We start from the raw sequence: 27,128 nt of genomic DNA on the forward strand, positions 1-27,128 counted from the left end.
ATACAGGCTTGATGTACTCCTTTCCCAATTTGGAACCAGTCTGTTGTTCCATGTCTGGTTCTAACTGCTGCTTCTTGACCTGCATACAGATTTCTCAGGAGGTAGGTAAGGTGGTCTTATATTCCCATCTCTATAGGAAAGAATATACATACATATATATAACTGAATCACTTTGCTGTACAGCAGAAATTAACACAACATTGTAAATCAACTATATTTTCATGTTTAAAAATAGTTGTTGGGCTTCCCTGGTGGCTCAGTGGTAAAGAATCTGCCTGCCAATGTAGGAGACTTGGGTTTGATCCTTGTCAGGGAAGATCCCGCATGCCTTGGAGCCACTAAGCCCGAGAGCTGCAATTAGTGAAGGCTGCATGCCCTAGAGCCTATGTTCCCCAAAAAGAGAAGCCACCACAATGAGAAGCCCAGAGCACCCGAGCACTGAAACCAGAGAGTAGGCCCTACTTGCCACAACTAGAGAAAAGCCCACACGACAATGAAGACCTAGCGCAGCCAAAAATAAATAATAAATAAAATTATATGAATAAAGTAAAAATAGCTGTTGCTGACAGTAGCACCAAGCATTGTGACTAAGAAATCCGAAAAGAAGCAGAGGTCAGCAAGGACTAAAGGGCTGTGTACATACCCAGGAGGTACCTACGAGGACGGGGAAGTGACCCGGGAACACCCCTTCTCAGTAAACACGGCCCTGATCACTGGGTGAGAGGTGTCGGACTCTTGACCGGTTATGTAAGCTCAGGATCCATCTCCTGATGCCTGGCCTGCTGGGTGGGGGTCTGAAAAGGCTCAGAAGACAAAAATCTAGCTCCAGAGTTCCCCTTTGAGGTCACCTAGCACATGGTCAGGCTTCCTGAGAAAGGCCTCAGCGACACATTCCAGAAATGGGACTTTTGCCTGTCCTTCAGGAAACCCCCAGAGGCCCCGTCTGTGGCTTCGAATTGACTTTGCACAAAAGGAATTCAACTGGACTCCATTTCCAGGGTGGCTCTGTGCCATACACTTTCCCCACATAGTTTGTGTAACTGTGCAAAGGTGTCATTATCTTCATTTTATGGGTGAGGACACTGAAAGAGGTTAATAACTTACTGGAAGCAATAGGGCTGGGATTTGAACCCAGGTCACTTAAAACAAAAGGAAGGCCCCAGGAACTGTGTGCTCATGACGCATCTTGAGATACATGTGGCAGGCAGAGAAGGAAAAGTTAAAGAGGCTAAATTCTTTTCTTTCTTTTTTCTTTTTTTTTCTGGCTGTGCCCCTTGCAGGATCTTAGTTCTCCAACCAGGGACTGAATTCAGGCCCTTGGCAGTGAAAGCATGGAGTCCTAACACTGGACCACCAAGAAATTCCCCAAATTCCTGAATCTTACCGTCCATGTGGGGAACTGGCGTGGAATAATCACATCATCCTTTCTCTAAAATCTAGGCTCCCCATTATCTTTATCATAAAGCACAATACATCATTAACATGGCCTGCAAGGTCCTCCTGCCTACCTTTCTAGCCCTCCCCCTGCCTCTCATAGATCCTGGATGCCTATCTCAGTTTACAATTTCCTCTCTACCAACTCTCCTCTGCCCTGGCTGACTTCTACCCATTGCTTGGACTCAGGCTTACACGCCACTTCCTTACCAAAGTCTGCCCTGACCACATGCACCAGGTCGGGCCCCTCTGGGTTCTCACTGCTCCCTCGACTCCTCTTGACCCCAGGTGTACCACAGCTCTCCCATCGCTTGGGCCACAGTCACAGAGCAGATGGCGTGATAAATATCTGTGAATGAAAAATGAATCAATGAAGTGCTTGGCAGACCTTGGAAGGCTGGGGGCGGGAGCAGACAGAGGGCGAAGCTGGCAACGCTGCTGGCCTGACCTGCAGGTTGTATTAATGACATTACTGCAAGGGCAGGGCCAGTGCCCAGAGCTGGGAATATAGGCTGAAGTTTGGACTTTGTCCCATCAGCGATCTAGAATCCTGGGCTGAGGGCTGATGGGAGCCAAAGTCCTGGTTTAAGAATATAAGCCTGGTCTTGAAGCTGTAGGGGAAGATGGGCAGTCTGGGGAAGACCACTCATGGGTCTCTGAACACAGTGGAAATGAGGCCCAGCTGCTGGGAAGGCTCTCATGTTTCAATCTGGGAATGTGGCCTGACTTTCCACCGTGTCGGGTCAGTCGTTGGGCCTTGGTCTTCACACACTAACTAATCAAATCTGCACAACAACCCCAGGAGGCAGGGACTGCTCTGGCCCCATTGAACAGATGGGAAAACTAAGACTTAGAGATATTGAGTAACCTGCCCCAAGTCACACAAAGACTCATCACTGTTGCCTTAATCAAGCTGCTATATTACAGCTTTAGTTCAGCTGAGTCTCTCAGTCGTGTCCAACTCTTTGTGACCCCATGGACTGCAGCATGCCAGGCCTCCCTGTCCATCACCAACTCCCGAAACTTGCTCAAACTCATGTCTATCGAGTCGGTGATGCCATCCAGTCATCTCATCCTCTGTTGTCCACTTCTCCTCCTGCCTTCAATCTTTCCCAGCATCAGGGTCTTTTCCAAGGAGTCAGCTCTTCGCATCAGGTGCCAAAGTATGAAGTTTCAACTTCAGCATCAGTCCTTCCAATGAATGTTCAGGACTGATTTCCTTTAGGATTGACTGGCTGGATCTCCTTGCAGTCCAAGGGACTCTCGAGTCTTCTCCAACACCACAGTATTACAGCTTACTCAGGGGCTTCTCCCATGGCTCAGATGGCAAAGAATCTGCCTGCAATGCAGGAGACCCAGCTTCAGGCCCTGGGTCAGGAAGATCCCCTGGAGAAGGGAATGGCAGCCCACTCCAAAATTCTTGCCTGGAGAATTTAATGGACAGGGGAGCCTGGCGGGCTACAGTCCATGAAGTCACAAAGAGTCGGACACCACTAAGTGACTAACACATGCACACACAGCTTACTCAGATGTGGGGGACCTAAACCATGCAGAATTGTACCATGTAATATGGTAGTCATTAGCCACCTGTGGCTATCTAAATTTTTAAATTAAATGGAGTTTAAAATTCAATTTCTCAGTCATGTTAGCTACATTTTTAAGTGCTCAGTAGCCACATGTGCCTAGTGGTTAGCATGCTGAATAGAGACAGAACATTTTCATCATTGCAGAAAGTTCTGTTAATAGTGCTTGTCTAGACCATGGAGGGGCTTCCTAGGTGGCACAGTAGTCAAGAATCAACTTGGAATGCAGGAGATGCAAGAGACATGGGTTAGATCCCTGGGTGGGGAAGATCCCCTGGGGTAGGAAATGGCAATCTGCTCTGGTATTCTTGCCTGAAAAATTTCATGGACAGAGGAGCCTGGCAGGCCACAGTCCACGGGGTTAGACATTACTGAGCCACTGAGCACACACAAGCACAGACCGTGGAGGCGGATGGATCGACAGAGACCACTTAAATCAAGACTCTTATTTAGCAGATAGTGAAAGAGGGGTCAGGGACGCGATCAAAGTCATACAGTGAATCAGTGACAGAGGTGGAACTCAAAACCCGGGCTCCTGACTCCTAATTCAGTGCTCTCTCCACTCAAGTAGGTTGATTCTTATCTCTTAACTGGGATTTGGTAAGAGCTGCTGTGAGACAAACTGACACCACAAAGTCCAACGACCACTGATGAAGTGGAAATAATACTTTAACGTATATAATAGAGGTTGATATCCACAATATGTAATAAGCTACTATGAATAAATAATGAAAAGGTGACTCAAATTTTTTAAAGTGGACAAAGGACATAGTCAGGCAATTTACAGAAATTCAAAGTGAAAAAAAAAAGATACTAGTGAAAGAAATGCAAGCACAGTAGTAGAGGGTTTTTTGTTTTGTTTTCCAAACAGATTGGTAAAGATGGAGAAAGTATGGAATGGGCACTGTCTTACACCACTGGTGAGAGTATAAATGGGCTCAGCCTTTTTGGCAGTTTGGCAGCATCTCTCAACAGCAAATATGCAAATACCCTTTGACTCAGTAATCGTTGGGGTGGAACCCAGGGCCGCCTGACTCCAGATCTCATGTTCTGAACCATGATTAGTCTCCATGACTGATGGTCAGGCTTGGTTTGGGAAGGACAGAGTTGGCTGATCAACAGGGGGGACTTGTGGACTTGGCCATGGGAGGTTTAAGTAGGACAGATCACCATGGGTGAGTTCTCTGGGGCCTTTATCTTTTTCTGTGACTGGCTCAGATATTAGCAAGGAGCGTAAAATGAATCGATACACCCCTGGTCAGCTGCTGGGGTGGCTCAGCTGCCATTCCAGTTCTGCAAATAATTGGAGCCCAGTCACCGGTGAATCAGCACCGACCGCCCTTGGCAAGCAGCGCTGGGAAAATGGCTTGGCGTGGCACTCCACGCTGGCTGTCAGGTGACCGAGAGAGCAAGCCAGCTGGGCAGATGCCCTCAGGGTGATTTGGGCAAGTGACATTTTCCACCTCGACCTCAGTTTCCCCTTTCTTTCTTCCTCTCATCTTCTCTTCTTCTGCTCCTTAGTTTTTTCCTCCCCGCCTCCCACCTCCCTTCAAATGAGTGCCAAGTAGGCACCCGTTGTTGTGATGGAAAACAGAAGGCAGAGGCCTCATTTTCTCTGTACACAGCTTGGTAACTTGGGGGCACAGAGCAGGGAGAGAGCACTGTGCCTGATGTGGGGGAATGGGGTGGGAGAGGAGGCTTGAGCTGACACCTGACACTTATTAGTAGTGGCTGTCACCAGCTGGGGAAGAGGACAAGGTCAGGACCTTTGGGCAGAGCTACAGGGGCCTGAGGGGGGCAGGCAGGGAAAGGCTGAGCAGTTGATTCTGGAGGGGCCTGAGTGCCTGGCTAAGAAACTTTATTTTTTTCCAAGAACTTTTGACTTTATCCAGACCGTGATGGAGAAGCATGGAAGGTCTTCTGTTAATATCCTTATAAAAATGAACATCCTTATAATTATACTGTATTAAATTATAAAATAAATCTATCTTATTACAAAAAACAAACAATATCCCAGAATATTCATTAAAATAAACATTTTCCCCCAAACACTCTCCATAGTTGGAAGCTTCTGATAACAATTTAGTGTATCCTTTGAGGTTCTTTTCCATGCTGTGGTCAGTCACTCAGTTGTGTCCAGCTCTTTGCTACACTGTGGACTATAGCCCACCAGGCTCGTCTGTCCATGGGATCCTCCAGGCAAGGATACTGGAGTGGGTTGCCATGCCTTCCTCCAGGGCATCTTCCTGACCCAGAGATCGAACCCTTGTCTCCTGTGTCATCTGTGTTGTAGGCAGATCCTTTACCTGCTGACTCATTGGGGAAGCCCCATTCTTTTCTAGCACACATAAAAAACAAGGTGTGTGCTCAGTCATGTCCAACTCTTAGCGACCCCATGGACTATAACTCACCAGGCTCCTGTGTCCGTGGAATTTTCCAGGAAAGAGTATTTAAGTTGGCTGTCATTTCCTACTCCAGGGGATCTTCCTGACCCTGGGATAGAACCCACTCTCTTGAATCTCCGGCATTGGCAGGTGAATTCCCACTGCACCACCTGGGAAGCCCCATAAATATGTCCATTTTCCTTGACAAAAGTAATCTCATCCTTTACATAGCTTTACAAACACATCCCCTGTGTTTACTTTGCCACAATAGAGTGGGTATCTTCCCCTTGGCACACACATCTCCAGCATCCTTCTCAACAGCTGAGAGCATCTCACTGATGATGCTTCCCTTCATTCCACAAATATGTATGTATTTAACCCTACTAGGTACCAAGTATTGTCCCAGGAGCTGAGGATGGAGCAAAGCACAAAACACATTGCCTTCTCTCAAGGCCTCCCTCTTCCTACTGCCAGACATCAGGTTGCTTCCAATATTTTTGTGTAATATATAAGGCTGCAAGGCCATCTTGTATATCTAATTGAATGCATATGTGAGTATTGCTTTGGGTAACTTTATTTTTTTAATATTTATTTTTATTTATTTATTTGACTGTGCTGGGTCTTAGTCCTGGCACTTGGGATCTTTAGTTGCAACATGTGGTATCTTGTTTCCTGACCAGGGATAGAACCCAGGCACCCTGCAATGGGAGCTTGGTGTCTTAGTCACTGGACCACCAAGGAAATCCCTGGGCAACTTACTGACTTGTGCACATTGAATTTTGATAGTTATTGATGACACTGAGGAGTTTAAAGTATGAGGTGACAAGGTTAAATCTTTAGCCATCCATCTACTCATCTATCCATGTAGCTATCCATTCATATATGGGGCTTCCCAGGTGGCTGGGTGGTAAAGAATCCACCTGCCAATGTAGGAGACTCAAGAGACATGGGCTTGATCCCTGGGTCGGGAAGACTACCTGGAATAGGAAATGACAACCCACTCCAGTACTCTTGCCTAGAAAAATCCCATGGACAGAGGAGCCTGGTGGGCTGCAGTCCATGGGGTCGAAAAAGAGTCAGACACAGCTAAGCAACTGAGCATGCACATCCATTCAAATATACACACATACATCATGTATATATGCATCTATCTATGCATCAATTCCTTAGGCAACCATTTACTGAGTGTCTATCATGTGACAGGCCATGAACTGGATGTGGGGACACCATGAGTGAGGTGTCTTGACCCTGTGAGGCTCATGCTGTAATGAGAGAGAAGAAAGATAGCATCACAAGAGTTTGTCCAGCATCAGATAAAGGTAGGGATTCTCTAAGGGTACCCCTCTTTCTCCAGCTGTGTTTCTGTTCTACAGGCTGATGCCGCAGACAATTCCTCCACTCCCCTGTATTCCTTCTTCTCTCCTATCCCAGTGCTCATGCTCACTTGCTGTTGTTGTTTAGTCGATCAGTTTCATGTCTGATTCTTTTGCACCCCATGGACTGTAGCCTGCCAGTCTCCTCTGTCCGTCAGTTTTTCCAGGCAAGAGTACTGGAGTGGGTTGTCATTTCCTACCTCAGGGGATCTTCCCGACCCAGAGATCAAACCCGCATCCCCTGTGTCACCTGTGATGCCAGCAGATTCTTCACTTGCTGAGCCACTGGGGAAGCCCCGTTCTTTTCTATGCACACATAAAAAAACAATGCGTGCTTAGTCATGTCTGACTCTTTGTGACCCCCCTGGACTGTAACCCGCCAGGCTCCTCTGTCCATGGAAATTTCCAGGCAAGAGTACTGGAGTGGATTGCCATTTCCTACTCCCAGGGATCTTTCCAACCCAGGGATCAAACCTGCATCTCTTGCGTCTCCTGCATCAGCAGGCGGATTCTTTACTGCTGAGCCACCAGGGAAGCCCATATGCTCACATAACTCCTGCCTTAAAGAACCTGGTGGCGTTCAGTCAAATTCAAAATCCTGGGAATATTCAAAAAGCTCTAGTGGGTAACTGTTATCTCCGCTCCACAAGAGCTCCCTCTCTCTTCCCGTTGTTCTGGCTCCACCCTGGTCTGAGCCACCAGTTTCCCGTTGGAATGGCTGTAACAGCCTCCTCACCTGCCTGCCCGCCTGCCTCTGTTCTTGCCTGCTGATGTTCAATCCGTTCTCCAAAGAATGGAAAGAACTGGCAAGAACTTTCAAAAAGGTATTTGGATCTTTTCGCCCACCTGCTTATATCCTCCAATGGTGTCCTTTTGGGCTTAGAATGGAGTCTAAACTCCTTCCAGGCCCACAGGTCTCACATGAGCTGATTCCTGCCTGACTCCATACCTCTCTCTCCTCCCTCTATGCACTCCCCTCCAGGCTCCTCTGTCCATGGGATTCTCCAGGCAAGAATCCTGGAGCAGGTAGCTGTTTTCTTCTCCAGGGGAATCTTCCCAACCCAGGGATCAACCCTGGGTCTCCCACATTCCAGGCAGATTCTTTACCGTCTGAGCCACCAGGGAAGCCCTCCAGGCACACAGAGTCCTGAAAGCATACCAGCTCCGCCCCTGCTCCCAGAACTTCTTGTTCTTGGGGTCTGGGCTGAGATAACGCCTCACAGAGGCTTTGCTTGACCACTGCATCTAAATCAGGACGACTCCCAACCCGTGTATCCTCTCTCACAGTGTCCTGAGAACCCTTCTCCAAACCACTTTTTTTGCTTTAATGTTTATTTGTTTATTACTTTTGGCTGCTCTGGGTCTTTGTTGCTGTGTGGGCTTTCTCTAGTTGCGGCCAGCAGGGGCTACTTTTCATTGCGGTGGTTTCTCCTCTTGCAGAGCACAGGCTCTAGGCACAGGTCTCAGTAGTTGTGGGTTCTTATCCACTGTACCACCAGGGAAGTCCTCCAGACCACTTACTTGTCTGAATTATCTTGCTAGGTACTGGTTTCCTTATATATCCGGTCAGGGCCTCAGGGAGGAAGTACAGGTTCTACTTGGCAGTTTGGGGGGCTGGAGAAGTGAGGACGAGGAAGTACAGGTTCTACTTGGCAATTTGGGGGGCTGGAGAAGTGAGGACAAATTGGCCTGGTGCTCCCTGAAGACTGCTCTCTCAGAGCCCCACATCCTTCCAGGCCTGAGCCATTTGCAGACGCAGCCTCTTGAAGTCCTCACAACATTCTGGAAAGGTTGGTATTCTTATTCCCAGTTTATAGGTAAAGAAACTGTGGCTCAGAGATGGGAAAGTTTAAAGTGTCTCCTTCAGGGTTCCTTCCCGTGCACAGAAAACTACACCCAAAGTGTATGTGACGCCAGTGGTCAATGTTGTGTCGGCCAGATTTCAGACCCCACTCTTTTGGTACCAGGGCAAGCGGTCCTAGCCAGACCATACTGAACCCCCTCTCTATTCGGAGCCCCTGAGCTTTGATGTCTGAAACCAAAGCCATACTACTCATATGCATCAGGGCCAGGATACTAACTCAGACTTGTCTCACCCTAAACGCGGCATCCTGCCCTGGCACCTAGCTCTGACCCAAGACCTATCTGGGAAATGAGGGAAAGGAAACTTCCTGGGTTCCCAGCTTTGATGCAGCAAAGAGATAAATACCCTACCCGAGCTAAGTCTGGCAGCCAGACCCACCCCGCTTCCTGTTGAAGCCCGGGGTTACTCGCGGTCACAGCTGAGAAGTCAGCCAGGGACATCCTTGGCTAGCTCTCTCCTCTGAAATCTCCTCCTGGGATCAGGTAGCCACAGGTCCTTCCCCTGTGAAGGGGGCCCAGCCAGGATTAGTGAAGAAACTCCCACCTCATCACAGGCAGTACAGTTCAGCACTCTAGAGCTTATGCTCTGGGGTCAAGACCCAAGTCAAGTAGTTTAAGCTCTCCAGGTCTCAACTTCCCGGGCTGTAAATGGGGGCACACAATAGCACTGGGAGCTGCTGTTATCAATTTTCTCCTATCTGACTAGTGGTGTTTTTCAAATTGCAGGACAAACTGGAGAGAAGCAGAGGCTGCCCACCATGCTATGGCTGGGAATCAGGAAGAAATCAGAAATCCGAGTCCTGAGATACATTTCCCAACCTCACTCATCCCCAAGTCCACTTGCCTCTGTCTCTTGAATGCCTCTCAGAACCCACTTTTCCCTTCAGTGTTGTGGTTCATTGTCATTACCTGTTGCCTGGATCGCCACAAGCCCCTCATCCCTATTTCCTATCATCTCTCTTCCACACTCTCTATAGTCAGAGCGAGAACTTCTTGCAGCAAAAAGCAAATCTGTCCGGGTCACTTAAAACGTGCGTGTGGCTCCCCTCCTTACTCTGGTCTACAAGACTCTGCTAGATCCTGCCTCTACAGGCCTTCCAGCCCCACCTCTTGCCCCCTGCCTCCCTCAAAGAGCCACAATGCAGCAGCATGAAGGTACCCACAGCTTTCTGCCGGCACTGCGCTCTCTGGCCGCCAGGCCTCTTGAGGCTCTGTCTGCACCCTGCCTGACTCAGGGAATGCATCCTGCCAGTGGCTAGGATAACTTTGTGAGGCCTTCTCTCTGAGTCCCCTTCCTCTCCACTCCTGCCAGCACAGAGCTTCCCCAGTTCCCTCTATGTCCCCGATCACTGTCCTCATTCACCAGATTTGTCTCTGCCTGGGTCCCTGTCTGCTTCTCCATCTGATCTTGAGCTTGGGAAGGTTGGAGATGGCAGGTCCACCAGGCTCACTCCTAAATGCCAGCCTGGCACGCAGCCCTGAACATTTGGGGACTGAATCAATGAACTGCAGTGTGGAAGGCCTGGAACCTAAAAAGCTCCCGAAGTGGTCTCTGCGTCCAGCGCAGTCAGTGCAGTCAGGGAGATCAGCCATACTGGGTAAGATGCTAAGCACCAACAAAAGGCTTAGATAGTTTGGGACAGGAGAAGCTGGTTCTATCACCGGTTGCGTGATGAACTGCTTCAATTCACCCTCTTGGCGAAGGCTTTACAGGCACTTCCCTCCTCGGTGCTGAGAACTAGGGATGTGAAGCCAAAGAGCTGATCATGGTCTAGTTTCAGCCACCTCTCTGGGTGTGTGTTCTGAAAAATGCGAGTCTACCTTCCGGGCCTAATCTAGTGGTCAACGAACTCAAGTCTGGGAGGACACTGGAGGGCCACCTCAGTCCTTGGGCTCATTTTATTTCTTCTCTTCATTGTTTCTCCTTTTTTATTTGCTCACGCCCTCCTCCTAGCCTGCATGCCTGTCTCGGCTTCCCGCCCCGCGACCTCCCACCGCCTTCCCAGGGCCCCTCTCCCCTTCGCTCCGCTCCGCCCTGATCGAGGAGGCGGACCCAGATAGGCGACGGACCAATCCGAGAGCCTCGAGGTGCCTCGGCCTCCCGCGAATCCCGCCCCACGCCGCCATCCACCAATCACGCCCCTCGGCCGCCCCACCGGGCGGCCCAATCGTGGGCGGGCTGAGCCGCCGACGCCCCGCCCCTCCCGCGCTAGGCTGAGGCTCCGCGGGCGGGCGCGCGGGGGTCTCGGCATTCTCCCAGCGGCGCCGCTCTGCGTCGGGCTCGGGAGGCGGCGTCGGGAGCGCGGGCGGCGGCGCTCCTGTTCGCGGGGTGCTGGCCAGAGGCAGCGGGTGAGGCGGGCGCCACCGGCCGGCCGGAAGGGCGCCTCAGCTCCGCCGGGGACCGCGGCGCGGGACCCAGGACCAAAGAGGAGGCGGCGCCCCTGCTGCCTGGAGCCCGGCCGGCTGCCCGCCGGGAGGGGGCCGTGGCCGGACGTTCCCGGCCCGGAGCTCCCCGAAGCACCTCCGGGAGAGAAGGGCCTCCCCCCGCCCCCTGCAGCGCTCTCGACCGCCCCCTGGAGGTGCCCTCGGCCTCCCCGGACTCACCTGCGCCGCTGCCTGGCACCCAGGTGCGGGGGCGTGAGCGCGGCGTGGGCGCCACCCCCGGCCGCCAGCGGGGCGGGGGCGGGGCCGCCCTCGGTCCTCAGCCGGGCCGCCCGTCGTCTTCAGTTTCACCGGTCTGCCCGCCGCGCCCGGTCGCGCGGCGTGAGCTCTCCGGGGACCTCAGCTCTCGGGATGCTGTCCGCCAGCACGGCCGCTCGCGCGCCGCTCGCCACCCCTGCCCTTGACTCGTGGACCTTGCCCCAATGTTTACATGGCCGGTGAAGCCCCCGGCCACTCGGAACCCGTCCAAGCCCCAGCTCCCCGAGGGTGAAGCCTGCCGGCCTGCGAACTGGACTGGTCGTTCGGACCCGGGCCCTCCGGACTCAGCTCCCCATCCGTTCTGCTGCCTCAGCCACCATCTGGGCGGGATCCGGCTCTGGTGTTTTGAGGAGGGGGTGTGGTGGTAGGGGAAAGAATCCTGGGGATTTCTGGCTCCCCCGCTTTTTTTTTTTTTTTGGCCTTCGGGGCTTCAGACTCAGGGAACTCGCTCATGGCTTTCTTGATGAAAAAGAAGAAATTTAAATTCCAAACCACTTTCACCCTGGAGGAGCTGACTGCAGTCCCCTTCGTGAATGGGGTTCTCTTCTGCAAGGTCCGGCTGCTGGATGGCGGGGACTTTGTCAGCTTGTCGTCAAGGTAGGAGCTGGGGCAGTCCTGCCTGCGTGGGGGTGGGCGCAAAGAGGAGTGCAAAGCGGGGTTTGAGAAGCGAGATCTATCCCCTTGGCAGGTGTGGAAGTGCCCCTTGGGGCCCAGAGGAGTCCTGGAGATTATGCGTGTCTGGGGCAGGTTTGCACAAGGCAGGACTGAGTGATCTGGGAGATCTGGGCCTGAGGGAAGCTGGCAGGGTGCGGTGCACCCACCTGCAGGTGACCAGATGGATACCTGGAGAGGGGTGGGGGAGGGGAGTCTGTTCTTTCAGCCCCCTCTTGGGGCCTTGCACACACACAGCCCACAGTAGGCCCATTCTGCAGACTTGCAGGCAGAGCCCAGCAGAGTTTGGCCTTGAAGGGCTGAGAAGGGGCGAGTATTTCCAGGGCATCTTGTACCCAGCTGGCCGCTCAGGCTGTCATATGATTTAAGAGCCTGGGCCAGCTACAGGTTCCCTGGCACTCCCCGACGCCCGGGAAGGTCTGGCCCCCCCGGGCACTCCGGGTCTGGCTGGAGGGTGGGGGCTGGATTTTGACCCGCCCAGCCCCCTCCGAGTGACCGTTCTCTTCTGGCTGGAGCTGGACTGCTTTGCATTGCAAATGCCCTTGTCTTGGAGGCTGCTGCCCTCGCTGAAAGAAAGAAGCTCGGTCAAGTTTAGTTTTGTGTTCTTCCCCATCCTGCAGTCCCAGCCTTCCAGCTTGTTGCTGAGGGTGGCCACTGCCCGGCACCCCCCTTCCCTGGGTCACATCGTCCTGGAGTGTGACAGATGGGAGTTGGAGTCTCAGCTTGGCCACTTTCTGGGCCCAGTACAGGTCTCTCACTCCGAGTTGTGGAGAAGTTTCAGCAGAGGGAACGCGGTCCAGGCCTGACCCAGGGCCTGTGATCCATTGGTTCCCCTCGCTGGGCTGCCCCTTGGCTCCTCAGGCCTCCTTGTGAGCCCAGTTAGCTGGGGCTGCCCCATAGTTGTGAGATGGGGTTGCCTGTTACAGATAGAGAAACTGAGGCCCCAAAAAGAGGAAGTAAGTGGTCTGCCAGGGACCCCACAAGAGGCAGTTGTCGACTGAAATCGGCCTGTTTGGAGACCTATTGGATGAATCTGGTGGTCCAATGTTCCGCTGGGAGGAGAGAGAGGAGGCCTACAGCCTAACCCAGATTTAGGAATCTACGGTGTGGAACGGGGTGGAGCGTGCCTTCTCTGTGCACTTGGGCCTGCTCCGCTCGGCTGGGGCTGCTTGCTTATCTGAGGAATTCAGACAAGGGCTGCCCTTTGCTGTGGGGTTGGGAGCCTGTGATCCCGCCGGCCACACACAGAGCAGCCCAACCTTTCCGGTAAAGGGCTATGCTCAGAGCTGGGGCCTGGGATGTTGGCCCCTCACTGGCTGGGTGACGTAGGGCAAGTTACCTAACCTCTCTGATTCCAGGGACCAGCAAGTTAAGTTATTGGTCCTTTGCACCCTGTTTTACTAGTGCTTCTTACTTAACCCCTTGATTATGCCATGGAGCAGAGTGGAGGCTGGTGGGGGGGGGGGGGTTGCCGTGTAAGATTATTCCCATTTTATAGAGGTGGAAACTGAGGCTCAGAGAGGGAGTGATTTGCCTGTGTTATGGCAGCAGAGGCCAGATTCAAACTCAGGATGTGCTTTTAGCCACTACTGTGTTCTACCTTTGTACCTTAAGTTTTTTTTCTGAGAAGTGGGAGATCATACCCACTGCTACAGTTGTGACGGGGAATGAATAATGTATATACGACGTCTGGCCAGGCAAATCATTGCAACCACTGCGGTTACTATGGTAGACAGGTCCATGCCCCAGGCCCCTCCTAGATCTTGGGGGTACTAGCTGGAGTCAGCAGTGGAGGGGCTCTCATCTGAGTTGAGGGTTGGGGGCAGGGTCTTGGATTCTACTGAGGAGTCAGTATTCAGCCCCAGGCTAAAGTTTCAGCTGGGCTTCCCAGGCCCTGGGGCCCCTGCCACCCTACCTGTCAGTCTTTCCATTGCCCCAAACCTGCCCCCTCACGCGGGAAAGTCTGAAAAGTTCCAGATCTCAGCCCACAGCGTCTGGATTTCTCCTCTCTCTCCCCTTCTTCCTTCTTGGCCATGGGCCATGGATTCCCTAAACCTGGCTGAGCCTCGACAGCCTTTGCCAACCCTCACCCTGGATGAAAGCTGAGTGGGATGAGGAGGGAAGAGCTGGCACTGAACCCCACACAGCTAGGCACGAAGTGGGCTCTGGGTGCCTGTTCGCTGCTGGGCAAGTGTGGCTGGAGGGAATAGACATGTTGGGACCCGAGGCTGCTTAGAGGTGCTTTGGCGTTTTCCCAGGAGATGAGGGTTCCTGGGTTCCTACTCCATCCACTCCCCTTCCACACATCCTGGTCTGCAGCCTGGGAGCCCCTCCTCACAGCCTGCCCCCCCTACCCCCACCCAGAGGGCCAAAGCCCTGTTTTGGAGTTGGGGTGGGGTCAGGGGTACGTGATCTGCTTAGTTGAGCGGCGTACTGCCCCAACCTCGGGGATCCCCGATGTGGTCCAGACAGCGGGGGTAGTGGCAGCATGGGAGGTGTCTGGGTGAAGCAGGCCCGAGGCCCCACTCCTGCAGCAACCACCCTCCTAGCTTAGAGTGTTTCCCTGTGTGCTGGGTGCCATGGCAACAGCTGGGTACACAGCTCCAGCCTGACCCAATTTGAGCAGGTAGAACAGGTGGTTCGTCGCACTGTTTCCCCAGCCTCACCTCTCTGAGGCTTCCTTACGAACTGTGATCCTCATGGTTACCAGCTTCTGTGCTGCGTGCCAGGTGCCACGCTGGGTGTTTTTGCACATGACGTGTCTGTTAATCCTCTTGGCCATCCGGAGGGGTCACCTGGCTAGAAATGCAATTGCAAAAATAACCATTTTATCATCAGGGTTTAAGCTGCCTTTGATTGCGCACTGTGAGATGCCAGGGACCCGCTAAACACCTAGAATGCATGATCCACTGAGTCCTTGAATCCCACCCCTGAGCTGATGAGGAAATTGGGGTCAAGAGACCTAAAGTGGTAGACCCGCATCACCTAGCTGGGGACTGGCAGATTCCTCACTAGAATCAGGTGAGGTCCAAGGCCCCACCCTGCCTTGGTGACCGAGGGCCAGAAGCAGCTGCAGCCCCGTGTGATGCCGCCAGACCTTGGAAGGAGGTTCTTTTCTGTGGGATGGGCGCGACAGGAAAATCCAAATTGGGATCGCTTCGAGGTACTGGGCTCGATCTGGTGAAATCTGAGGAAAAAGGGCCTGGGGGCCGCAGGTGGGGACTGGGGCAGACGTCGTTGCTGTGAACTCTATGCCAGGCGTGGGCTGGCACTGGGGCACAGTGTGCATTTGCCAAGGTCTCTGCCCAGAGGCCTTCTAAGCAGATGCATCCGAATGGCATCTGGGAGGCTTTCCCAGGGGTCCCAGGAGGGACACGTCCCAGCCAAGTCTCGTGAGCTGGGAAGCCGTGGGCCAGGTCGTGGTCTCCCTAGGCAGGCGGGTTGCATGCTTCCAGCCTTGAGCCAATCTGTCTTTCGGGCAGGAGGAATCCCAAACATCCTGAGAGGTCTCTGCGCCCGGCTGGCACTGGGCCTGTGGCTGCCCTGTGCACGTGGCTGGTGGTGGGAGGGAGCAAGAGGGAGGCGCTGATCTACCGGACAGCAAGGCCTCTGTGGAGAGGACAGGCAGAGTGAGCCTCCTGGGCCAGGGGATGGGGAAACTGAGGCTGGGGGCAGAGAAGTCACTCGTTCAGGGTGACCTTGTAGGAGGAGCTCATGGCACAGCTCTGGTTGGCCCTGACCTCTGCCCCGGGTGCCTCAGAGCCCCTCTTGGCATGAAGCGGCAGGCTGGGCCAGGGAGAGACAAGGGGCTCTTCCTGCTCTGGACTTAGTGCCAGGCTGTCTAAGAAACAGACACGTGACTTGGGCGGGCTCCCACCCTGTACTTTCTTCTGTGACCGCTTTCAGTTTTCAATGATTTCTTCAGTGGGGTTTTCACTGGGGCAACCGTTTGAAAGGGGGCAGGCGTGCTCACAAGACGGACACTGCCTTCCTTCCGCGGGCCTGGCCATGAGCAGGCTGGAATGGGAGCTCTCTGAGGGTTGCTTGGGATCTGGAGGGGTCTGAAGAAGGGCCTCGGACAGGTCAGCTCTGCAGCTGGAGGCCGCGGGCCCGGGGAAGCCAGGTCTTTTACACACACACCTCGGGCTTGGCGGGGCCTCGCCCTCCTTCCGTGGAAAAGACCGCAGATGCCTCTTGAACCTGTTGGCTTGCGCAGCCGGCTCTCCCACACTTCTTGGTCTGGAGTTGGACCCACGGTTCTGTCTCTTAGGCCCAAGGGGACAGGGATGTGGGGGTGCAGTGGGACCCCGAGGTAGGCGGGGCCACCACTTCCTTTCACAGTTAGGGGAGGAAGGCAGAGGAGGAGGCCGGCAGGCCCGGGTCCCTACTCCTCATTTTCTGAGCACCCTCTTGGACCCGGGCTTCCAGAGGTGACCAGGAGCAGAGAGCCCGGCTCCTGGGGAGCTCCCCATGGTGGGGGGGCGGGGGGGGGTGGGCAGTGCTCCTGGAGGCCTCACAGAGACTTCACAGCCAGACACACCTGGGAAGGGTCCTCCCAGGACCAACTCGGGAAGCCTTTCTGTTCGGTCATCTGTCTGCTTGGCAGATGTCGACTGGGCACCCACCCCAGGCTGGACGTGGCCCTTGCCCTCATGGAGCTTGTGCGGGGTTTTCTTGCCCTATACAGGGGTCTAACAGGTTTTGACAGCATAAAAAGAAAAAAAATCTTTTAAATCAGTGCATCTGGTGACTGTCACGTGGCAGCATCTGGCCCAAGCTGCCTCTTCTGTGAGCTGCCTGCTCTGGGCTCCTCCTGACCCCCCTCATGCCCTTGGGTCCCTGGTGGTGATCTGCCTGGTCCCCGGGGCCCCTGTAGAAGGCCTTCCGTGGGCAAGCTGGGGCCTGAGGAGGCGGGCACTGGTAGCAACGTCTTGCTGGCAGCCAGGTCGTGGCATCAGGCCAGCTGTGGGCTCCTGGGGTCAGACTGTGGCTGGTGTGCTTGACGAGGCCTGAAGCCGTCCAGCCCGTTGCCTGGCCTTGGTGTCTGCTCCTGGGGCCTGGCCTCTGCTGCCAGCTGGCCACACCATTGGCAGGTGCCACCCTGGCAACCCCGGCCACATGCCTGCCTGCCAGCCTGGCAGTGGCAGAGCTCTGACCAGAGGTGACTGGGCCCCGTGGAGCCAGGGTTGTTCCCTGAGGCCTGTTCCTCACGTTGAGCTCAGTTCTGGGAACCTCTCTGGCCCGGGGTTTGCAGCAGCATCTACACCGTGTATCTGAGGGCCTGGAGAGGCTTTGAATTCTGCTTGCTCAATACTTGGAAGTCCTGACTTGTGTTCTGGAAGCCCTGCCTGGGCTGCTGGCCTATCTGCCCATGGTTCCTGGGAGCTGGGGGACTCGGTGTGTGCAGCCTGGTGACCCTGCAGTCACTAGCCTGCTGCTGAAATGAGCAGTGTATCACCCATGGCAACCAATATAGATTTATCCTCATCTCATCACACAGCCCCAGAAGGTCTGAGCAGGGGAGAGACATCGGATTCACTTAGAATGAGACCTGGAAGTGATGTAGGCTGCGGACGAGGGCTGTCACTCTTCATTATCCACCTGGCCTGGCAAGTGCTGGGGATTCTGGGGACACCAGACCTGCCCTCAGGGCTTCAGTGTGCTCTGTGACCCCAGGGCTTCCCCCCGCCCCCCCCGCCTTCCCACTCTCCATGAGGTCACAACTGTGCTGCTGGTGGCCTTGGTGAGGCCTAAAGCCGCCCAGCCCGTGGCCCGGCCTTGGTGTCTGCTTGGGGCGGTCATTGCACACCCTCAGCCTCTGCTCTAAGCTGCTTTTGGCGCCCAGGCTTGGAACAGACAGCTCTCAGATGCAGGCCTGGAACCATCTGCCCCCCCATCTGCCCAGATGTCAATGGGGAGTGGCCAGTCCACGGTTGGGAGGAAGGAGCCCTGCTAGAGGACGCACTGCCTGTTTGGTCGGGCTGGAGGCCTGTCCCCCCCAGGCCTGGGGAGGACATACCCGTCCTCCTCTGCTGCTTGTTGCCCGTCCGACCTTGGGCACAGGCCTGGGCCCCCCAGCCCTGGGCTGCTGGTGCCTGCCCGCAGTGTTCTTGGGAGACGCGGTGAGATAATGTCCATCAGAGGTCCAGCTCGTCCCCAGCTGAGTCAAGGCGGTGGGCTGGATGGAGCCACCTCAGTTGTCCCTCTGGTTGGGGAACTGCCCTGGGGGCCAGGACTGACTGGGGTACTGTCTCTGTCTTAGGATTCTGGGGGTGCTGTGGGGAGAAGTTCCTTCCGGAGGGCTGGGAACAGGTGAGCTCCCAAGTGTGTAGGAAGCTGGGCCTCATGCTGGAACTCAGGGTCCCCAGTGTGGGGTCTCTGTACTTTCTCGCCTTTGCTGGCTTGAACCTGCTCTGTCTTGGGGGGCTTGGCTCCAAGCCAGGGAGAGCTGGAGTGCTCGCCTGGGTGGGGCTGGGCTAGGGGTTTGGGGGGGCTTCTACACAGGAAGTGCCGAAGGAGGGAGGGGCCCTCCACACAGTCAGTTGTGGGACCGTCGCTGGGAACAGAAGACTGCTCCCCGCCGAGGTCCAGGGCAGACTCTGTTGGGGCCAGGGGAGCGGGGGGCGATGCCAGGGTCCCCGGGCTGCCTGACTTTACCCCACCTTACTCCTCTAGTTGTTTGCTTCTGCAGCTGCTCTGTCCTCAGACTCCGTTTCCCCGCTTTACGTGGCCAAACTCCTGCCCAGCCCAAGAGCCCCCTCCCCTGCGAGGCCTTCCCTGGCCCCCCTTTTGGCCTTGAGCACCCCAGTGGGCCATGCCTCTTAGCTCCAGCCCCAGACTTGGCGTGGCCTCTGTTGCATCTTAGTCCTGGGGCCTTGTGCCAAGGGCAGGCGCTGGCATGGACCTGGGACATTTCTCCCTTGGCCCTGAACCAGCGTGGGCGCTGATGGTGCTGGACCGAGTGCCAGTCACCGCCAGCTGCCTGAGCCGAGGCCCTCCCCACCCTGGTGCCAGGGGTATCAGCGTGTGTCAGGAGCAGCCCTCGCCACCTACCGGGCAGCTGGGCACCGCCTTGGGGCTCAGAGGCTGAGATTGAGAGGCAGCTGGGGGCACCGGTGGGTTGTGTTGGGTGTGGAGAGGGGGGCTGCTCCTAGCGGGGGGAGGAGGTGGAGGCTGGTCCCTGCCCCGACGTCTGCCCTTGGACCTCGGCAACTACCCTCTGACTCTGTAACCACAGCCAACAGCCTGGTCCGTTCAGTCTGGGCTTCCTCCTCCATCCAGTGGGGCAGGGGTTGCCCAGGAAGGGGGTGGGAGGGCTTCCCTGCCCAGCACAGGGCCAGGCACAGGGCAGCTGAAACCAGACTAAACCTGCCAAGAGGGGAGGCGGTGCACGCCGGCGCCTGGGAGGCCGTTTGGGAAGGCAGAAGTCTGGATCCTTCTCGCACGCAAAGGCGCCCTTACCTCCCACCACTTCCTCTGCAAGAGCGCCCCCACCCCCAGTCCCTCAGGACGAGTTCCTGAGCACCTTCTGGGTGTAGGGGGGCTCGTGCTGCCTCCTGGGGTTACTGCCCTGCCCCCCACCGTGCCCCGCCCCAGGCAGGATGCTGGGCTTGGGAGTCTGGGGAGCCATGGGCAAGGGGCCCCGGAAAGACGTGAATCAGAGCTGTATTTTAGAACCCCCAGGGGCAGCCATGGGCTTGACCACTTGGGACTCCAAGTGGCAGGAGGGGAGGCGGCCATCAGCTGATAGGAGCGGTTTCCCACCTCTGTCATCATAGAATGATTAAAAACCAAACTCCCAGCTGGCTACGCAGCAGCCGTTGCCACTCACAGCAAGGATAGTGTGGCAAACAACACTGAGGGAAGGAGCCAGACCCAAGAGCGTGCCGTGCCATCCCGTGCCGGTTATATAAAGTTCAAAAGCATTCTGATTAAAGCCACCCATCCTGATAGGAGTCAGGATGATGCTGGCTTGGGTTGTGGGGGGGAGGTCATGTCTGGAGGGGACTTCCGGGACCTGTGAAGTCCTGCTTCTTAGGCGGCTGGTTACGCACGACTGCTGTGAGAGCCTGCCAGCCGTGCCCCGGTGTGTGCACATGTCTGTGTTGAGAAACGGACTGGACACGCCCACCCCTTTGATCGGGCCAGGCACCTGTGAGCCTGGGGGGCGGGATCCTCTGGTCTTTCCAGGGTCTTTCTGGCTGGGTGGCCTGAACCATCCCTGCCCGAGCCCGATAAGCATCAGTTATGAGCCATAACTCCTCCTGGCAGCTGCCAACAGTCTTCTCTGGCTGGGGATTTTTCCTTCTGCCTCTAGCAAACCCTGGCAGGGTTGGCTGGGTGTGGGCCTTGGCGGTTCAGACGGAGGGTGGGCTCCCAAGGCTGCCAGACCACCGGGTCTCTCCGAGCCTTGCTTTCCTCTTCTGTGAAATGGGGTGATGAGCTCCTTCCCGGCGCTTGGATTAAGTGGGTCACCCACCCTCCCCCGTCCCCATTACGTACCCAGCAGAAACCCCGGCACCAAGTCAGGGCCCTGGAAAGGCTGGCAGTGGTGGCTGTCAGGGCCGTTATTGGAGACGATCCAGGGGTGGGAGCAGGAAGGAAGCGTTCACCTTGCTCCCTCTCGCCCCTTAATTGTTTCTCTTTCTCTCTTCCTGTGCTTCACCCCCTTCAGCAAACATTTGCAGTTAGAGCCAGGCTCCTGCCCTGGGCACTGGGCCCAGCAGTGGCAGAGATAGCCATGGCCCCTGACCCGGCACCCCTGAGCCAGGGGAGGACCATTAGATACATCAGCTCTCCCGGAAGTGCTGAGCACGGGGCGGGAGGGGCGGCATTAGCCACTCCTGCCTGCTCTGGCCCTGACCCCTGTCTTCTCTGGGGGTGGGCCTTTGAGTGGGCATGGCCCTGAATGCAAGAGGAGGCCCGACCCAGGGCTTCTGTGCCTCCTAAGGGTTTCCTGTTGGTCAAAGAGGAATCACATGGACCCGGGTGAGACTGGCCTGGCCCATTTTGGATGCAGTCAAGACCAAGGCCCAGGCTTGTTCCGGATGTGTCCACAGCGTCCCACTCAGGCCTGGCCCGTATTCAAGTGCTCAGTTCATGTGTGTGTGGACAACATGCCCCTGAAAATGACAGGGGCAGCAACTGGCCCAGGGTCAGCCCCTGAGTCTGCAGGAGAAATCAGCTGTCTGGGGAGGAGGTGGAATGAGTCAGGGCCTCCTGGTCCCACCGACCCCCGAGCCCTTTGTCCCGTGGATGCAATCTCAGAGGGCTGCGGAAGATGGCCAACAAAAGCAGGTCTGACTCTGTGCTGGTTTTGTGAGGAGACATGACTCTGGTGGCCTCTGGTTATTCCTCAGTTCCCCTCAGAAGTCCAGGGAGCCGTGGGGCATGTGGTGAGGAGCAGTGGGACCACCCAGGGGCAGATCCAGAGGTGGTGATGACCTCTGACCCCTCGATGACCACCGAAAGCTATAGCACAGGTCCTGACCACAGCTGGAGGCAGCTTTCCTGGAGGTGGAAATCTCAGTGCAAGAAGCTCCTTATTGGGAGCCGGACTGTGGATGTCACTGATCTAGTCATCAGAGACCTACTGAGTGCCTCCCCCGTGCCAGGGCCCAGCCTTAGGATGTGAGAAGCATCAGTGAGTGAAATGGCGGCCTTGCCTCCGAGACGCCTGCACTCTGGGATATAGAAGCTTCCTCATGTTTTCTTCTTTTTTTTTGGTCAGTGTGCAGCATGTGGGATCTTAGTTCCCCAAGCAGGGATTGAACCTGTGTCCCCTGACTGGAAGTGTAGGGTCTTGACCACTGGGACTACCAGGGAAGTCCTTCCATTTTCACCATACCTAGACCCAGAAGGGGAAGTAATGTGTCTGCAGTAGTGAGGAGGGTGCTTTCAGGAAAGACTCTGGGGCTGGGTAGAGGCTCAGAGGACAGGGACATCCCTGTGACTCACTTGAGTCCAGCTCTTCACGGAACTGGACTCCAGAGATGGGGATTCCTCCCTCCTATTTCTTCCCTTCCTTGGGTGACTCAGTCACCACCCAGGTGTGAGTCAGCTAGGAGCGGCCTGAGCGTGCCTGGGCTCCCTGCCAGTCCACCTCCCGGGATGTCCGAGCCAGGTTCAAGGTCTGGGGAAATGTCCTGGTCCATACATATCCTGGGGTGGGGAAGCAGGGCCTCCATCAGGGGCCCTGCACGCCTGGTCTTCCTGCTGGACCATCTGTCACAGTTGCTTCTGACAGTAACGGACATGTCCCCCTTGGTATGTGCCAGGCCCTGTTCTCCCATTCAGCCTCTTAGCAAACCCATGAGACAGAGCAGTGACTGAGGTCCAGAGAGGTCATGTGTCCAGTGGGGGGCAGATCCTGGCCTTGGACCCCAGTCTGTCTGCCTTCATAACCCTTGTCTTATGAACGGTCCTGCTGGGGATCTCAGGGGCTCAGGAAGGGAACCGCCCCCTGCACATAGCTGACCCTTTAACTGTTTTTTTACAGTTGAGGCTTCTGAGGGAAGGGAAAGTTGCTACCTTAGCTCAGCTGTGGCTTCTTGCTTTGAATTTCTAGGGCCTGGGCCTGGTTTGAGATTCTGAGATCAGACAGCTGTGGGTTTAGACCAGATCACGGCCCTGTCCCGGCCACACCTGGGGTAGGTGGCTTCTGTGCCTTGAATCTCAGTTTCCCTGCCTGTGATGTGGGGATGATGGTACCTACCTCCCAGGCTTGTGGTGTGGACTCCAGGAGGTCAGGCAGGGAGAGCTGTCAGTTCAGCACCCGATAAGTAGGCAGGAAGCTGACATGAACTCCTCCAGGAGCATTTCCCCACTCTCCCACCCTGGATTGACGAGGTTTGGCCCCCAACAACAGCAGGTCTTGCTTGATAGGTTTGGCCCAGGGTCATGCCCCACTGACCATGCACTCTGACCTCGTGTGATTTTGCCTCCTTTAGGGTAAGACTGGTCTCAAGACTGCCTCTTCTCTAGTATTAAGACTCGTGAAGGGTCAGCCCGCAAAGCACAGGAACATTGACGATGCTCCCAAGAACAGCTCTTCTGTCTGGGAGCATTTTCCCAGCAATCCTGCATGGTAGGGGATAGGGGTGGGCTCCTGAGGTAGGGCTTGGGGGTGCATTTCACCCCTCACCTCTTGAGTGACCTGTGGACTCCCTGAGTATCCGTTTGCTCATTTGTGAAGTGGATGGTGGTTGTGCCTACAGAGGGTTCATGCTTTAGTAGCCCCTGGCACAAGGCAGAGTACCCCGGAAACGAGCTGGGCTGGGCCACACTTAGTTGAGGGGGGGGACACCTTTACCCAGGTGCCTGGGTTTGGACCATTCCTGGGTCAAAGCCAGCAAGTTTACTCTGGATCCCTTCCAACAGCCTGCTGTCCTCTTGGGCTCTAAGAGCAAGAGGGAGTGGCCTGTTGCGTCTGCTGAGAATCGCATCACCGCATGTTCACCTGGGAGCTGCCCAGCTGCCTCCAGAGCCTGCCTCCGGGTACGGGCAAGTCTGGAGGGCAAAGCAGGGAGGCAGCGTGCCCGTGTCTGTAAAATGGAGAAGCTGGCACCTGCCCCCTTTTTTTTATAAATTGTTTTAATTATTTGGTTGTATCGGGCCATGTGGGCTTCCCAGGTGGCTCAGTGGTATAGAATCCTCCTGCTAATGCAAAAGACACAGGAGACATGGATTCGATTCCTGGGTCGGGAAGATCCTCCTGGAGTAGGAAATGGCAACCCAACTCCAGTATTCTTGCCTGGAAAATCCCATAGACTGAGGAGCCTGGTGAGCTCCAGTCCTGGGTGGCAAAGAGTCAGACATGACTGAGCACGCACGCACACGCGTGCACACACACACACACACACACGCACACATGCACACTGGGTCTCGTGGGATCTTTCGTTGCGGTGCTTGGGCTTAGTTGCTCCACAGCACGTGAGATCTTAGTTCCCAGATCAGGGATCGAACCCACGTCCTCTGCTTTGCAAGGCCGATTCTTAACCACTGGACCACCAAGGAAGTCCCCACTTTGGGGTTTTTTGATCCAACTCAAGGTTTCCGGGCTGGTGAGCAGCAGGATTCGAGGCCAGGGGTGTCCGCCTGCAGAATCCTTCCTCCCGTCCCTAATGCTTTCTCACTGCGCCAGAGTGGCCCGACTTCTAGGAACTTCTTGCTGCCTCTTTGCATCCCAGGAGGAGGGGCTGGCCGTGTCAGAACCACAACAAGCTGCTTCCCCCGCGCGAGGCCCTGGATTGCTGGCAGGAGCCAGATGCTGCCTGGCTGCCGCGTGGGCCACGTCACTGGAATGGAGGCTCCACCGCCCTGCAGCCCCTGGACGGACGCCTCGTCCGCTCCCAGGGGTGGGCCCCTCCCCAGGTGGCTGGACTTGCTGCTCTTCTGGGAAGCACAGGCAGATGTTGTCAATTTAAATGGTTTCCTTATGAGACTCTTGCCTCGCCTGGCCCAGGGCTGGGCTTCATCAGCCGGGAACCTTGATTGCATCACTAGGACCACTCGCTGCTCCTCCTGAAACCAGCCAAGGATGGGAGATCCCGGAGCCCACGTGGCTGGGAGGTGCAGGCGGGATTTGGTGACTGCCTGGGGTGGGGGGCAGGGAGGGATTCACATGATGGAGCCTTGCTCTGCTTATTTCTTGTCCTAAGGGCAGAAAGGGAGGGACTGGTCCCCCAGGAAAGTAGGAGCGCAGTGGGGCCGGGAGTCCCCGGGGTCCCACCCAGTGCTCACAGACGTGCCCTCTTAGCTGGGTGCCCAACTCCTGCCTCGGAATTAACCTGGGAGCTTTTCAAAAAGTCCAGTCCAGGGTCTGCAGCAGTGGTTCTTAACCAGGGATGTCTTTGCCTCCACAGTTGACAGCATCTGGGGACATACTTGGTTGTCACAGCTGGACTTGTGCTCGTGGTAGGATGCTGCTAAATGTCCTGTGATGCACAGGACACCCCCCCCCCAAAAAAAAAAAAACAAAACAAAACCAGAATGGTTTCAAATGTCCAGAGTGCTGAAGTGGAGAAACCCTGCCGTGACAGAGTCTAGTTCTGGCAGGGCCCGGGAATCTTCGTTTGTGACAGTTTTGTTTTTCAATGTTGATTAGAGTCTAAGATGCTCTGTCCTCCCAGGCCCCGGCACCCCCACTTCTAGACCATGACCATGGTTGAGCTGCTCGGCTCTCTGCTGGGCACAAGACAGACAAATGCTTGCAGCCAGGCCGCTGGGAAGGTGAGGGACTGAGGTTGGGTCAGGCTGGAGCCCTTCCATGGGCCCCCCCACTGAGACCCTCTCAACTTTCCTGCTCTGAGACTCCTGCGGTCTGTGCTGTGGCTTTGCCTGAGATGGCCCCGCTTTGGTCCCTATCTGCAGGGACCCTGTAGATGCGACAGCCTGTGGGTTGTAATCAGCCTGAGGCCAGGAGGTGGCCCCCGTGGCACTGACCCCTTGTCACCTGCTTGATGGAGACTGGGAGCAGTGCTAAAGCTCTGAGATCTTACATTTTCTGGGCAGTGAGGCTGGTCTGGGCCAGGAGCTAGGGATGTGCCAGTGAGCCACCCTTGGGGAACCACGGAACCCAGACTTTGGCGGGGGGGATGGCATCTCTTGCTGGGAGCCCCAGATTTCTCCATCTGAAAGGCTAAGGATGGTGCCTCGCTTCCTGGCCTTTCAGTTTCTGGGAGCCTGGGGAGAAGCATTTGCTCCACCCAGGTGTCCACTTTCCTTCCTGCATTTGAGGGGCAACAACACGGGGAAGAGGTGAAGGGGTGGCCTTGGGTCAGCCTCTGACCCTATTCTGTCCCGCCTTGGTTGGGCTTGTTCTGTCCCTTCCTGAACCTCAGTTTCTTCATCTGTAAAATGGGACCAACGCTGGCACATACTTCCTAGGATTGTGATAGAAGACGATGCCCGTGTATATGAAACATGTGTCCTGTAGAACAGGCTCAATGAGAGGGCTGGGTTTTACTGCTGATTAAAGATGAGCCTGGAGGCAGGAGGACGTTCTCAAACGAGAGTCCTGCTCTATGTGGCTCTGTCCTGAGCTCCAGGGAAGCAGTGCTGGTCGATAGATGCCCTGCGCCCCCCATCTGTGTGGGGCCGCAAAGGTGGTCAGCTGCCTTTCTCTCGGTCCCTGATACACGGTGGGACAGATGCTAGGATGATGTAGTCACCACACCCCCACCCCGCATTGGCAGAATTCTTTGTATCCCCCCTCGGGCTGAGCAGAGGAGAAAGGAGCTAGCTGGACATGGCCCAGTGGGTCACCGGACAGCCCCTCGCAGTGGGCGGGATCACCCTTTCACAGATGCAGTCCCGGTGACGGGCCTCCCGGTCACTCATGCACCTCGCCCTCCCCTGCCTCGTCCTGCCCACCCCCCTTCCCAGCCTCCTTCGTTCCGGGTCGTCCTGGGCTCTTCCCACCGCCTGGCCCATCTCCCTGCGTCTTTGTCCAGCCAGCCACAGCCTTGAGGTCCCAGCTGTGGGGTCACTGCCGCCGACCCAGTGAGGCCCCCGGTCTCTTCACGTCGCTCACAGCCCCTTCCCTTCCTGTCAAGCTTCCCTTGATAGCAGTTGTCAGGTCACTTTTTGTGTAATTGGGCTTCCTTGTGGCTCAACTGGTAAAGAATCTGTCTGCAATGCAGGAGACCTGGGTTGGTTGGGAAGATCCCCTAGAGAAGGGAAAGGCTACCCACTCCAGTATTCTGGCCTGGAGAATTCCATGGACTCTATAGTCTATGGGGTCACAAAGAGTCGGAAACGACTGAGTGACTTTCACTTGACTTTTGTGTGTCTCCCCAGTGAGCTGGGGAGACATCCTGAGGATGTCTGCTCCGGTTGTGTACCCCCTGCCCGTGCGGGCCTGGCATCAAGCCGGTGCCCAAAGGGAGGCTTTTTGGAGGCATAAGAGAAGCCCTGGTGAGGATCTGGGGCCAGGGGAGCTCTGAGGGAGACACCAGCCCGGTAGGGTGCTCTGCTCTATTTCAGGACAGCCCAGAAATAGCTGAATTCTGTTGCTGTGAGGGCCACCGGCAGGCTGCGGTGGGTGGAGAGGCCTCGCCCTGCCTCTCTGGGGTTTGGATGTCTAATTGTATATCTTAAAGCTAAAAACGAAACTCGCC

At 55.6% G+C, this 27,128-nt stretch overlaps 1 protein-coding gene across 2 annotated transcripts in view; it reads left to right on the forward strand.

Annotated features, from left to right (window-relative positions):
• Positions 1-11,785: 11,785 nt before the first annotated feature.
• The window catches only part of EEIG1 (estrogen-induced osteoclastogenesis regulator 1), a 36,536-nt gene continuing 21,193 nt past the window's right edge, over positions 11,786-27,128 (forward strand). For both annotated transcript variants that reach the window (XM_061154560.1, XM_061154561.1), the window contains exon 1: positions 11,786-11,934. In XM_061154560.1, coding sequence (XP_061010543.1) covers positions 11,789-11,934 — 146 coding nt within the window. In that variant the 5' untranslated portion in view covers positions 11,786-11,788. The remainder of the gene's footprint in view (positions 11,935-27,128) is intronic.

The sequence above is a fragment of the Dama dama genome, chromosome 11, assembly GCF_033118175.1.
Source record: "Dama dama isolate Ldn47 chromosome 11, ASM3311817v1, whole genome shotgun sequence".
Classification (NCBI taxonomy): domain Eukaryota; kingdom Metazoa; phylum Chordata; class Mammalia; order Artiodactyla; family Cervidae; genus Dama; species Dama dama.